General features: G+C 35.9%; 1 protein-coding gene across 1 annotated transcript; it reads right to left on the reverse strand.

The window, feature by feature from the left end:
* Positions 1–4,009: 4,009 nt before the first annotated feature.
* Positions 4,010–4,522, reverse strand: LOC116143998 (auxin-responsive protein SAUR68-like). The gene is given in 2 exon segments (XM_031429446.1): positions 4,010–4,230; positions 4,233–4,522. Coding segments are annotated over 2 exon segments (444 nt in total). The 5' UTR covers positions 4,492–4,522; the 3' UTR covers positions 4,010–4,045.
* Between the last annotated feature and the right edge of the window lie 10,686 nt (positions 4,523–15,208).

A 15,208-nucleotide genomic window follows, 5' to 3' on the forward strand; every position in this document is an offset into this window, starting at 1 on the left:
AATTCAGAGGGAGCCAATGGAAACAGGATTTTTTCGCGAGGTGGAGTGAAAACGGTTGAGGCATTAGTTAGTTATATAACAGAGTGGCCTGAAGACGCTTCCACTTGTTGTAGCTTTTTACAAGAAAAAACTTCAACTGTATTATATGGTGAAAACAACTGTAATTTTGTCCTGCTATCGCCTTGGAAATCTTGAACAAAGTTGAATGGCAGCCCATAGAAATTTTTCCTCACCAGTTTGGCCTAATGACATTTCCAAAGACCAGGTATCTTAGCAATTCACCAAGTGCAAAATTGTACTGAACAATGAACGCAAAGAAACAAACCAAGTCAATAACAGAATCACTAAGTCACTCTATAAACAAAGTACCCATTTCCTTTAAAAAGACAAAACCCCTCAAATATAACTACCTCGGGACTAAAATATTACAAATTAGAGCATTGTACGGTCCAGTGTATTATTCCTGTGTTTTGCTTGCAAACAAACAGAAAGGCAAGCCTCCAAGAATCTAATTAACATTTTCAAAGACTTGGCAGCTTAGCAATCCCCCAGGCGCAAATGTGCTGAACACAAAGGAACAAAGAAAATCAATAACAGAACCACTAAGTTACAACATAAATCAAAGTACCCATGTTTGTCCTTTAAAAAGACAAAACACCTAGCTAAATATAACTACGAGGACAAGTATACTACAATTTAGAGCATTGAACCTAAGAGTAAGGTTTATGATATTTTTCTCCCTTGCCGGTAACTAACTGAAAGGTCAGTCTCCAAAGATACTTTAATTAACTTTTAGACAAGTGACTAAATAACTGAAGCATATTTATTGGGGATTAAGGTTATGTTTTGCTTAGGATTGAATGAACGACGGATATGAATCTTAATTTTAATCCCTTGTTTGGTTCATAGGAGTTGCATAAGAAATAAGAATCCTATTCCTTAAGAAAGGGTGTAGTGTTTAGGAGAAATGCCATCCATTACTAGTAATGGATGGCTAAAATATCTAATTTACCCAGATCTTTAAATTGTGATTTTCCATTTTACAATAAATCAATTTATTTAAATTTAAATTACTTTATAAAATTCAATAATTATTTTATTACAATATTAGTGATTAAATATTTCAGTATTTCCAAAAACAATTCTAAATTTGTAAAATTTTTAAACCGGTCAACATTGATCAAATTCACCAGACGGTGAATTTATGTCACGTCACTAGCGTCATTGCAAGCGCATGAGCAATCACCAACTAGCAATTTGCCTATCTAGGCATATTTCAACCGCCAAAATCTAGCTTTGTGATGAAAGGCCATCATGCGTGATGTCACACCACCAATTTTTGACAGCCAAAATTTGCCCAAACCGGCAGATCGATCGCTTTTGGTTCTCCACGCACCGATGATCGATGGCTTTTAAAATATTCTTAATTTTTTAATTAAAGAAATAAAAAATTATATTTATTAAATAAAATAAATTAAGGGAATTTTAGTCCAAAAGCAACAAATTGTTTTCCATTCCATCAATATTCGATTACAAGCAAACAAAGTAATCTCATTCTATTCATTTATAATACTTTCATATTTTATTGATTTTCATTTATGATACTTTCATTCCATCAATTTCTAATCCATAAACCAAACATCGCCTAAGTTTAACATAAGGAATCTTTTTAGTTCCCCATGCAGCTTTCCAAGCTATTAACACATTAATTTGCAGTGCCATTCTTTGAAGTTTTGTGCACTCTTTTCAGTATTATTGGGTAGGTATGTGTCCATACCTACCAATGATAATTGCTTCAAACTCATGTGGAAATCTTATAACAAGTACAAGATACCATCACATATGTAGGATTTTGCTGCTAGGCAGCTTCAGTAAGATCATCTTCAAGTCCAATTTGCTTTTTCTCTTTTTTTTTTAACTATTATCAGATACTCTCAGAATACCAACAAAAAAATGGTCATAGTATTAGTATATACACATCAGGAAACTTTAGAAACCATAGAACCAAAGTTTTCATTTAATATTTACAAAAAAAAAAAAGAATACATTACATCAAATGTATACAAGTCTAAGAGGGTCATTGTTATCACTGTTTCTTCAATAGCTTAAAATAAGTGCTTGTTGATGGTTGTGTCCTAGAGCAAGAGAAGCCAAAGCTGAGCAATTATATGTCGCCAGGGAAGTTAGCAGAGCCTTCTCTAGACTCTCTGGTATTTGTCCTCTGAGCAATGACATGACATACTCCAACAAGGTACTATCACAAGTCAATGTGATCGGTCCATTGGTAGGAAGTCCAAATTCCTCCCCGGACATTCTTAAGAGCTCACTAAAGACACTTTTCTGAGAAATTCCAAGGGAATTGAGAACCGTATATCATCAGTTGTATACACAACAAAATGGCCTTTATTAGCAATTGATAAGGACTGGCCAGCATCACTTTTTGGAAGTTGGTTTCTCCCGNATATGTCGCCAGGGAAGTTAGCAGAGCCTTCTCTAGACTCTCTGGTATTTGTCCTCTGAGCAATGAGATGACATACTCCAACAAGGTACTATCACAAGTCAATGTGATCGGTCCATTGGTAGGAAGTCCAAATTCCTCCCCGGACATTCTTAAGAGCTCACTAAAGACACTTTTCTGAGAAATTCCAAGGGAATTGAGAACCGTATATCATCAGTTGTATACACAACAAAATGGCCTTTATTAGCAATTGATAAGGACTGGCCAGCATCACTTTTTGGAAGTTGGTTTCTCCCGCGCTTCATTGCAGCCATTTTTTGCCACATTCTGGCTAATTCGATGAGCCTCTTTGAGTTAATCATTATTATAGATGGTATATTTTGAACAACTAGGTTTAGAAGTTTTAAAGAAGATATTTCTTGGTAAGGCTGTGCATGCAGAAGGCAATAGCAATTTGCTCTTATATATAGATGAGGAAAGACAGCACCATAACAATATTGTTTCTTTGTGTTGGGTTGATAGGATGTACCACCATGAGATCATCGAAGCCAAAAGATGCTAGGACTTGTGATCTTGTTTGGTGTTTGATAAGAATCAAATCTGTAGGGTAGGCCATAGTCACTTGTTAGGTATAAATTTGTCTTCTTATGCCGGCAGGGCTGTACTTAAACAGTTTAGGCAACTTAAAACTATGTGAAAATGAGATATAACTACTGCATAATATCTTAGAAAGATAACAAAAACTCCATTTGGTTAAACACAGAAATGAAATATACTATCATGTTAATAATTTTCAAACGAATCTTTGGTTTGCATGTGGTAGTTATATAGGAATTGATGTTTGTTTGTGTCCATGATTGCATGTGCTTGGAAATTTTACATGTCATAGGGAGCACAGTTTTCTGTCTTGTAGATTAAGGACAAAGCAGGCCCTAAACTCAAATATCAGAGAAGAGGATCTATATTCAATGAAGGATTAAAAACTAATTAAGATTAACAAAGACATTGATATTGACTATGATGATGTATAATTTCTTATGTCTGTTAGAATTTGAGGTGGGCTTGACTCCTCACCCAATAAGGTCTTGTTCAATGGGAGGATTACCCCCTCTTATAACTCAATAGGCTTGAGTGTGCCTAGTCGATGTGAGACTTTAACACTCCCTCTTACAGTCAAAACCATATGTTGGGTCATGCCTGTTATTGGAGATAGTTGCTGGCTCTAACTCCTCACTCGCTGGTCAAGCGCTCAGCTCAACTGAACCTGGGCTTTGGTACCATGTTAAAATTTTAGGTGGGTCTGACTCCTAACCCAATAAGGTCTTGTTGAATGGGAGAATTACCCCATCTTATAACCCAATAGGCTTGAGCATGCCTAGTATGTCAAAGGTTTGGTCCAATAATAAAATTCTCATTGTGACAGTTAAACTAACAAGAATATTATAGTTCTTCTCTAAAGATAACATTGGTTTGCCTCAAGAGTAACTAATTATGGAGGAACTTTAGGGATTTAATAATAATACATAAAGTATCTTTTTACAGTATTGTAAAATTGTATACAAAGATTCAGCTAAACTAAGATCTGCTTTAGAAGGCGCAAACTAGTGAATGTTGGGTACTTTGCTCCTGATTGTGGTATGAAGACCATAAACAGCGACCGGTACTTAAGGACGTAAGCAATGCCTTATCTACATATTTTGACATACACCTATGGATCAATGAGATTGCATAGTCCATGAAAACTGCATCACAAGGCAATGTGATAGGCCCGCACCAGGAAGTCCAAACTCATCTTCTGCTATTTTAAAGAGTTCTCGAATGATGTTGTTTTTAAGATATTTTAAGGGAATAACAAAGCGCTTCTGGTCTGCAGTGTATATAACAAAATGACCCTTCTCAGCCATTGAAGATGGGCTGCAAACCTCTGGTTTGGCAACCCCAGATGCTGTTGGCAATGAGATTCTTTTTCGCTTGCTTGCAGCCAGGTTCTGCCACTTCTTTGCCAATTTGATAAGCTTCTTTGGACTAATCATGTTTCTTGTTGACTAGAGAAAAAAGATCTTATAGTTAGGGAAGAGAAATGTGGTTGGATCTCAAGAACACTGAAATGTGTGGGTTTGCTTGGTGGAAGGCTATGGAAATGGATTGGTTATATAGTCATCAGGTTAAGAACAACCCTTAATGTTGCTTCCCTGTGTGTAGGACTGGAAGCACAGCATGTGATAGCACCCTGAATCTGCTATTTAGGCTGTTGGACTTGTTTGGTAATCTAAAGATCAGCACATCAAGTGGGTCTAAACCTAGTGATGGCTCAAAATTCATGACCAGTCTCAACCCAAGAATTTCATTGAATTTGTGATTTTGGAATTGTATTAATTGAAACAAACGAACCAGGCCGTTAATTCAACCCAAATGCTGTGAAACTGCCTAACAGAAACCCTAATTAAATGAGATTCTGACATCTCAGTAGATATCAAATTAATAGTAACGAAATTCAATGTTCCTATTGTGTTAATCTCAACCAGCAAGTTTTTGCCAATAGGTCCAGCCAGTGGACTCAGCTTGGGACTTATGTATGTCATTTCAAAACAGCATGTAGATGCCAGATTTACATTTTACAAACTTCAAAGTGTAGCTAATCATGGAATAAAAGAAACTCTCTCTCTGTAATTCACAAAAAAAGCTGGTTTATTCATAGAATATTTAATTATTCAAAAAGAAATTTAATTTGTTCAACAACTGCAAACAATTACTTGTTGGTTGTTTGCTTTCCTGGAAAGAGACAGCGATGTTCAGCAACTGTAGCAATGACATGAGCAAAGCTTTTTCTACATGTTCGGCTGCACCTTGTCAATTAACATGACAATGTAACCACAAAAAATGCATCACAAGGCAAATAATAGGTCCATCAATTCGCAACCCAAACTGCTCTGCAGACAATCTCAATAATCTCTAAAAATCTTCTTTTGAAGATAGCCATGGATCAAGAAGCGTTTATGATCAGTATGTAGACAAAGAAGACCCTTGTGAGCAAGCAAAGGTGTGCTATTATACATGCCTTCATTTCTGATAGCGAAATTATTCCTTTTGATTGCAGCAAAAATTTTGCCATGTCCTGGGCATCTTGAACAGTTTCTTGGAACTGACCATGACGAAAATGTAAAATTGGAGGCTGTTTTTTTGAGCTAAGTGACTCACAAATGGTGGTGGGTTCTTTTATATAACATTAAGGCCTAAAGGCACTTCATTTGTTGTAGCTTTTTACAAGAAATCCCTTCAACCCCATTATCTTCTCTTGGACCGAAAACAAAAAGTAGTTTTGTCTGGTTTTCACCATCCAAGTAATTCACCAAGTACAGAATATAATACGGATCAACAGAAGAAACAAACAAGGAACAAGAAATACGGTTACGTAAATTTCCAAGCCTTAAAGATTTAACCCCAAAACGGCTCCTGGAATACACATTAAGTGTTAAGAATCAATCAAACTCAACCTAACCTGTTCCTTTATCAAACACGACCAGCAAACACTAAAGAAACAACACAAACAATAACGAATCAAGAACCAAGAACACAACCAATTTTTACCGTGGTTCGTTTATACCAAAGGAATAAACTACGTCCACGTTGAGCTCCAAGTAAAATGGAGGCTCACTGCACTATAAGTATCAATCCAATTACAGATTACAACTCAATCAAGAACAGCCACTCAAATCTCGCAATCACCCAACGTTCAATCACCCGTAATCTACTCTCAAAGACAACTAATACAAGTGTCTTACCCAAAAGAATCTAACACTTCTTCTACCCACAATTTAACTGATAAATTGCAACAGATTACACAAATTGAAGATTAGCCAAACTAAGAAAAAAACCCTAGAAGAGATGAAAAACGCGATAGAAAGCGTGTATGCTGCTGTTCGTTTCTGTGTAACTTCAGCTTTAAATAGGTTGACCTCAAGGCTTCATTTGCACCGTTGGATTAGACTGAAACCAAAGGCTGAGATCTATCACTTAATAAAACTTCAAAACGACAGCGTATTGCTGACTCCAACACGACACCGTTTAAAGCTTCACTCAACATTAAGTTTTGTCAAGTATTAAATGACAGAAGCATATTTGTTTGGAGTTTTAAATTCAACATAAGACTGTCTATAGATATTTCTGCTGCAAGTAATGTTACAGTTATCGATGGGTGTGTACCGAATTTGTACACCAAATAACATAATCAAATCTTGACCGTTGATCTATTATAAGTTAATATTAATCAACGGTTAGAATTTTATCACGTCATTCGGTACATAAATTCGGTGTAAACTTTTCGGTAACTCTATCATTTTCCTTCTGCTGTAGCTTCCTAATAATAAGTAACACTACACTCACTAACACTTCTCACTAACTTTCTCTTACTAACGTCACGTGTCAGTTTACAATTCATCAGTTCATATGGGTCCTACCTATCCAATAATGGATCCCACCTAATCAAGCCAATCACAAACTCTTACATGATGTTAGTGAGAGAGGTTAGTGAGGTTAGTATTATTGCCTTATAATATAGGCACTACATTACGTTGTCTTCTTGTAACATTATTTTCAGCATACTATTGAAGATATTCCTAAATTTTTATTACAAAAGGACCCCTTTTCTCCATAGTATTGAGGATATTGCTTTCTTTTTATAAAATAAAAAATAAAAACATTTTCTGCAAACTGGTGAAGATATTGCTTTATTTTTATTACAAAAAGACCCATTTTCTGCATACTATTGAAGATATTGCTTTATTTTTATTACAAAAAGACCCACTTGATGAGGTTTTTGGCATGCATGAGTTGCTTTGAGCTATAGTTTTTGTTATTAAGAATTTTTCCTAAGTTTACTATTATACAATGCTTTTTTCTTAAGGGCCCAAGAATTGAATGAACTAATGGACTAAGTTGAGATCGAGAGATGATATTTAGTTGGTCTACGGTAGTAAAACTATAGGTTGAGCGAACGCTAGAGATAGGTTACCGCGACTTGTGAGATTCAGTAAAACCATAGAGCGTAATGATCTTCAATTGCTTAAATCTGATAGAGATATTCGGGTTAGTAATTAGGAGTAATTTATAATTGTTCAAGAGAAATTTATTGGAAATTTAGGGAGTTTGAGATATAGGAAGAGTTTAATAAATATATATAGTGATCGATACATATGATAAGAGTTGGTGTGAAATCTATGCCCTAGGTCTAGTCATCTTGTTTTAACCCAAAGATTATTTCAATTGTTCTCTTTTCAATTCTCTTTTTAATTCCAATTGTTAATTTTATTTAATTTAGGTTTTCCTTGATACAATTTGGATTGATCAATAGTAATAGGATAGTTTAATTGGAATTGATAATAGTAATTCCTTAATTTCGATATGTATTTATACACTTTATTACTTGCACGATTTGTATACTTGGGAAAATCACAACATGGGACTAAACACTCCCCTTACGGTCAAACCCATATGTGTGTTATGCCTGTTATTGGAGGTATTGTCGGTTCTAACTCTCACCCGGTCAACACTCAGCTCAACGAACCTGGGCTCTGATATCATAATAGAATTTGAGGTGGGTCTGACTCCTCACCCAATAAGGCCTTGTTAAATTAGAGGATTACCCCCTTTTTAAACCAATAGGCTTAAGCGTGCTTATCGGTGTGGGACTTCAAAGTTATCAGTTTCTTCAATAGCTTAAAAAAAGTGCTGTGTGATGGTTGTGTCCTAGAGCAAGAGAGCCAATGCTGAGCAATGATTTGTCGTTAGGGAAGTTAGAGAGCCTTCTCTAGACTCTCTGGTATTTGTCCTCTGAGAGCATGACATGAAATACTCCAACAATGTACTATCACAAGTCAATGTGATCGGTCCATTGGTGGGAAGTCCAAATTCCTCCCCGGACATTCTTAAGAGCTCCCTAAAGACACTTTTGCTGAGAAATTCCAAGGAAATTGAGAACCGTATATCATCAGTTGTATACACAACAAAGGGCCTTTTATTAGCAATTGATAAGGACAGGCCAGCATCACTTTTTGGAAGTTGGTTTCTCCCGCGCTTCATTGCAGCCATTTTTGCCACTTTCTGGCTAATTCAAGAGCCTCTTGAGTTGATCTTATTATAGATGGTATATTTTGAACAACTAGGTTTAGAAGCTTTAAAGAAGATATTACTTGTATAGGCTGTGCATCCAGAAGGCAATAGCATTTTGCTCATATATAGATGAGGAAAGACAGCACCATAACAATATTGTTCTTGTGTTGGGGTGATAGGTTGTACCACCATGAGATCATCGAAGCCAAGAGATGGCACTATCATGTTAATATTTTCAAACGAATCTTTGCTTTGCATGTGGTAGTTATTTAGGAATTGATGTTGTTTGTGTCCATAATTACATGTGCTTGGAAATTTTACATGTCATAGGGAGCACAGTTTTCAGCCTTGTGGATTAAGGACAAAGCAGGCCCTAAACTCAAATATCAGAGAAGAGGATCATATTAAATGAAGGATTAAAAACTAATAAGATTAACAAAGACATCGATATTGACTATGATGATTTATAATTTCTTATGTCAAAGGTTTGGTCCATTAATGGAATTCATTGACAGTTAAAACTAACAAGAATATTAGTTCTTCTCTAAAGATAACACTGGTTTGCCTCAAGAGTAATCAATTATGGAGGAACCTTAGGGATTTAATAATAATGCATAAAGTATCTTTTTACAGTATGTAAATGTATACAAAGATTCAACTAAATAGATCTGCTTTCGAAGGCGCAAACTAGTGATTGTTGGGTACTTTGCTCCTGATTGTGGTTGAAGACCATAAACAGCGACCCGTACTTAAGGACGTGAGCAATGCCTTCTCTACATCTTGCCATGCGCCTATGGATCAATGAGATTGCATACTCCATGAAAAATGCATCACAAGGCAATGTGATAGGCCCGGCACCAGAAGTCCAAACTCATCTCTGCTATTTTAAAGAGTGCTCGAATGATGTTGTTTTAAGAATTTCAAGGGAATAACAAAGCGCCTGGTCTGCAGTGATATACAAAAATGACCCTTCCAGCCATTGAAGATGGGCTGCAAATCTCTGGTTTAGCAACCCCAGATGCTCTTGGCAATGAGATTCTTTTTGCTTGCTCGCAGCCAGGTTCTGCCACTTCTTTGCCAATTTGTAAGCTTCTTTGGACTAATCATGTTGTTCTGTTAACTAGAGAAAAAGATCTTATGTTAGTGAGAGAAAGTGTTGGATCTCAAGAACACTGAAATGGTGTGGTTCTGCTTGGTGGAAGGCATGGAAATGGATTGGTTATTAGTCATCAGGTAGAGACAACACCCTAATGTTGCTTCCCTGTGTAGGACTTTGTGAGACAGTCATGTGATAGCACACTGAATCGCTATTTAGGCTATTGGACTTGTTGGTAATATCTAAAGATCAGCACATCAAGTGGGTCTAAACCTAGTGATGGCTCAAAATTTCATGAAACAGTCTCAACACAAGAATTTCATTGAATTTGTGATTTTGGAATTTGTATTAATATGAACAAAACGAACCAGGCATGTTAATTCAACCCTAATGCTAGTGAACTGCCTAACAGAAACCCTACTTAAATGAGATTCTGACATTCCAGTAGATATTCAAATTAATAGTAACGGAAATTCAATGCTTCTATTGTGTTAAACTGCCAACCAGCAGTTTTTGCCAATAGGTCCAGCCAGTGGACTCAGCTTGTGGACTTATGTATGTCATTTCAAAACAGCATGGAGATGCCATGATTTACATTTTACAAACTTCAAAAGTGTAGCTAATCATGGAATAAAGAAACTCTCTGGTATTCACAAAAAAAGCCTGGTTTATTCAATGAATTTAATTATTCAAAAAGATATTTAATTTGTTCAACAACTGCAAACAATTACTTGTTGGTTTGTTTGCCTTTCCGGAAGAGACAGCGATGTTCAGCAACTTGTAGCAATTGACATGAGCAAAGCTTTCTACATGTTCGGCTGCACCTTGTTCAATTAACATGACAATGTAATCCACAAAAAATGCATCACAAGGAAATTAATAGGTCCATCAATTCGCAACCCAAACTGCTCTGCAGACAATCTCAATAATTCTCTAAAAATTCTTTTGAAGATAAGCCAATGGAATAAGAAGCGTTTATCAGTGTGTAGACAAAGAAATGACCCTTGTGAGCAAGCAACGGTGTGCTATTACTATCATGCCTTCATTTCCTGATAGCGAAATTATCTTCCTTTTGATTGCAGCAAAATTTGCTAGTTCTCTGGGCTATCACAAGATACCATCACATATGTAGGATTTTGCTGCTAGGCAACTTCAGTAAGATCATCTTCAAGTCCAATTTGCTTTTTCTCAATTTTTTTTTTTTTAAACTATATCAGTTTTTATTATTAGATACTCTCAGAATACCAACAGAAAAATGGTCATAGTATTAGTATATACACATCAGGAAACTTTAGAGATCATAGAACCAAAGTTTTCATTTTATATTTACAAAAAAAATATATTACATCAAATGTATACAAGTCTAAAAGGGTCATTTTTATTGATAGAATTTGAGATAGGTCTAACTTCTCACCCAATAGGGCCTTGTTGAATGAGAGGATTACCCCTCTTATAAACCAATAGGCTTGAGCGTGCCTAGTCAATGTGGGATGATAAGAGCTTGAAAATACACATTTAGTTAGTGGTTTATGGGGATTATTTGTGAGAACTTAGGCTTAATTTGGTAAAATTACTTAATATTTTCATAATTGTCTTTTACGGGATCACAGGTGTGTTTGAGTGTTTTCCAAGCTACTAGTACTAAATGTTATGGTGGGATGAAAAATCATGTAGGCAATGGAATGAGTGATGAGTAGAAACAAACGGATCAAGAATCGGAGTTGAATTGAAGAAGTTATGGAGGTTTGAAGTAAAAAAAAAATTCTAGATTACGCTCTAGCTTGAGCATACCTTGGTCGTTTGAAAATATCTTGAGCTGTAGAACTAAGATTAAGATGATTCTTTGACTGTTAGAAAGCTAATTCAAGGGACTACATTTCATATGTTAACCCCTTCTCCAGATTCCATCGTTATTGCACTCAAAAATTATCATCTCTAAAGTATTGTAGAATGATGCGAGAAGAAGAAGAGTTATTACAATGCCGTAGCACACTTTGTCCAGTAGCTACCATTCTACAGCACAGTGTCATGGCACACTCTGTCTAGTAGCTACCATGCTGCAGCACATTGTCGGAGCACAATCACGACAGTTAAGAAATTGTCATCTGTTTTTGTGTAGGAAAATAGGGTTAAGAGTCATAAACCAAATAGAATTAAGAAAAATAAATCCCTAACCCTTGTGGGATATAAATAGAAGTCTTTTAGCATTATTTTAGGAATTTTTTGGGGAAAATAAGAGAAGGAAAACCTGTAGAGAAGAAAAGAGACAAAAGTTCTGGAACTTTGATTCACAATATAGAGAAGTTTTTCTTGTTCCTTTCTTATAAACTCATGATGATTGTTTTAATAAAGATGATTGTTTCTTTCATGTTTATTATGAACTAAATTTATTCTCTAGGGCTAAGATGTAGCCCAATCTCTTGATTATGTGTTGATTTTGTAATTTTTATTAAGAATTTTTCCTAAGTTTTACTATTATACTAATGCTTTTGTTTCTTAAGGGCCCAAGAATTGAATGAACTAATGGACTAAGTTGAGATCGAGAGATGATATTTAGTTGGTCTACGGTAGTAAAACTATAGGTTGAGCGAACGCTAGAGATAGGTACCGCGACTTGTGAGATTCTAGTAAACTCATAGAGGTTGATCTTCAATTGCTTAAATCTGATTAGAGTAATTCGGGTTAGTATTAGGAGTTATTGTAATTGTTCAAGAGAATTATTGGAAATTTAGGGAGTTTGACCTATAGGAAGAGTTTAATAAAATTAGTATAAGTGATCGATACATATGAATAGAGTTGGTGTGAAATCTTGCCCTGTCTAGTATCTTGTTTTAACCCAGATTATTTCAATTGTTCTCTTTTCAATTCTCTTTTTAATTCCAATTGTTAATTTTATTTAATTTAGGTTTTCCTTGATACAATTTGGATTGATCAAATAGTAATAGGATAGTTTAATTGGTAATTGATAATAGTAATTCCCTTAATTCGATATCTGTATTTATACACTTTATTACTTGCACGATTTTGTATACTTGGGAAAATCTACAACATGGGACTACAACACTCCCCCTTACGGTCAAACCCATATGTTGTGTTATGCCTGGTATTGGAGGTAGTTGTCGGTTCTAACTCCTCACCGTTGGTCAAACACTAGCCTCAACTGAACCTGGGCTCTGATATCATAATAGAATTTGAGGTGGGTCTGACTCCTCACCCAATAAGGCCTTGTTAAATTAGAGGTTAACCTTTAAACCAATAGGCTTAAGCGTGCTTAATCGGTGTGGGACTTCAACAGTTATCACTGTTTCTTCAATAGCTTAAAATATAAGGCTTGTTGATGGTTTGTCTAGAGCAAGAGAAGCCAATGCTGAGCAATGATTTGTCGTTAGGGAAGTTAGCGAGAGCCTTCTCTAGACTCTGAGTTGTTCTCTGAGCAATGACATGAAATACTCCAACAATGTACTAACAAGTCAATGTGACGGTCCATTGGTGGGAAGTCCAAATTCCTCCCCGGACATTCTTAGAGCTCCCTAAAGACACTTTTGCTGAGAAATTCCAAGGAAATTGAGAAACGTATATCATCATGTATACACAACAAAAGGGCCTATTAGCAATTGATAAGCAGGCCAGCATCAATTTTTGGAAGTTGGTTTCTCCCGCGCTTCATTGCAGCCATTTTTTGCCACTTTCTGGCTAATTCAATGAGCTCTTTGAGGTGATCATTATATAGATGGTATATTTTGAAAACTAGGTTTAGAAGCTTTAAAGAAGAATACTGGTAAGGCTGTGCATCCAGAAGGCAATAGCATTTGCTCTTATATATAGATGAGGAAAGACCGCACCATAACAAATTGTTTCTTTTGTTGGGTTGATAGGTTGTACCACCAGAGATCATCGAAGCCAAGAGATGGCACTATCATGTTAATAATTTTCAAACGAATTTGCTTTGCATGTGGTGTTATTTGGAATTGATGTTTGTTTGTGTCCATAATTACATGTGCTTGGAAATTTTACATGTCATAGGGAGCACAGTTTTCAGCCTTGTGGATTAAGGACAAAGCAGGCCCTAAACTCAAATATCAGAGAGAGGATCTATATTAAATGAAGGATTAAAAACTAATTAAGTTAACAAAGACATCGATATTGACTAGATGATTTATAATTTCTTATGCAAAGGTTGGTCCATTAATGGAATTTCATAGTGACAGTTAAACTAACAAGAATATTTTAGTTCTTCTTAAAGATAACACTGGTTTGCCTCAAGAGTAACTAATTATGGAGGAACTTTAGGGATTTAATAATAATGCATAAAGTATCTTTTTACAGTATTGTAAATTGTACAAAGATTCAACTAAACAGATCTGCTTTCGAAGGCGCAAACTAGTGATGTTGGGTACTTTGCTCCTGATGTGGTATGAAGACATAAACAGCGACCGGTACTTAAGGACGTGAGCAATGCCTTCTCTACATCTTTGCCATGCGCCTATGGATCAATGAATTGCATACTCCATGAAAAATGCATCACAAGGCAAGTGATAGGCCCGGCACCAGGAAGTCCAAACTCATCTGCTATTTTAAAGAGTGCTCGAATGATGTTGTTTTAAGATATTTCAAGGGAATAACAAAGCGCTTCTGGTCTGCAGTGTAATAACAAAATGACCTTCTCAGCCATTGAAGATGGGCTGCAAATCTCTGGTTTAGCAACCCCAGATGCTTTGGCAATGAGATTCTTTTTTGCTTGCTCGCAGCCAGGTTCTGCCACTTCTTTGCCAATTTGATAAGCTCTTTGGACTAATCATGTTGTTCTTGTTAACTGAGAAAAAAGATCTTATGTTATGGGAGAGAAATGTGTGGATCTCAAGAACACTGAAATGGTGTGGTTCTGTTGGTGGAAGGCTATGGAAATGGATGGTTATATAGTCATCAGTTAGAGACAACACCTTAATGTGCTTCCCCTGTGTAGGGACTTTTGTGAAGCACAGTCATGTGGATAGCACACTGAATTGCTATTGGCTATTGGACTTGTTTGGTAATATCTAAAGATCAGCACATCAAGTGGGTCTAAACCTAGTGATGGCTCAAAATTTCAGAACCAGTCTCAACCACAAGAATTTCATTGAATTTGTGATTTTGGAATTTGTATTAATATGAAACAAACGAACCAGGCATGTTAATTCAACCCTAAATGCTAGTGAACTGCCTAACAGAAACCCTACTTAAATGAGATTTGACATCTCAGTAGATATTCAAATTAATAGTAACGGAAACAATGCTTCCTATTGGTTAAACTGCCAACCAGCAAGTTTTGCCAATAGGTCCAGCCAGTGGACTAGCTTGTGGACTATGTATGTCATTTCAAAACAGATGTAGATGCCATGATTACATTTTACAAAATTCAAAAGTGTAGCTAATCATGGAATAAAAGAACTCTCTCTCTGGTAATTCACAAAAAAAGCCTGTGTATTCAATGAAATATTTAATTATTCAAAAAGATATTAATTTGTTCAACAACTGCAAACAATTACTTGTTGGTTTGTTTGCCTTTC

Source organism: Pistacia vera, unplaced genomic scaffold (genome assembly GCF_008641045.1).
Source record: "Pistacia vera cultivar Batoury unplaced genomic scaffold, PisVer_v2 Contig436, whole genome shotgun sequence".
Lineage (NCBI taxonomy): Eukaryota > Viridiplantae > Streptophyta > Magnoliopsida > Sapindales > Anacardiaceae > Pistacia > Pistacia vera.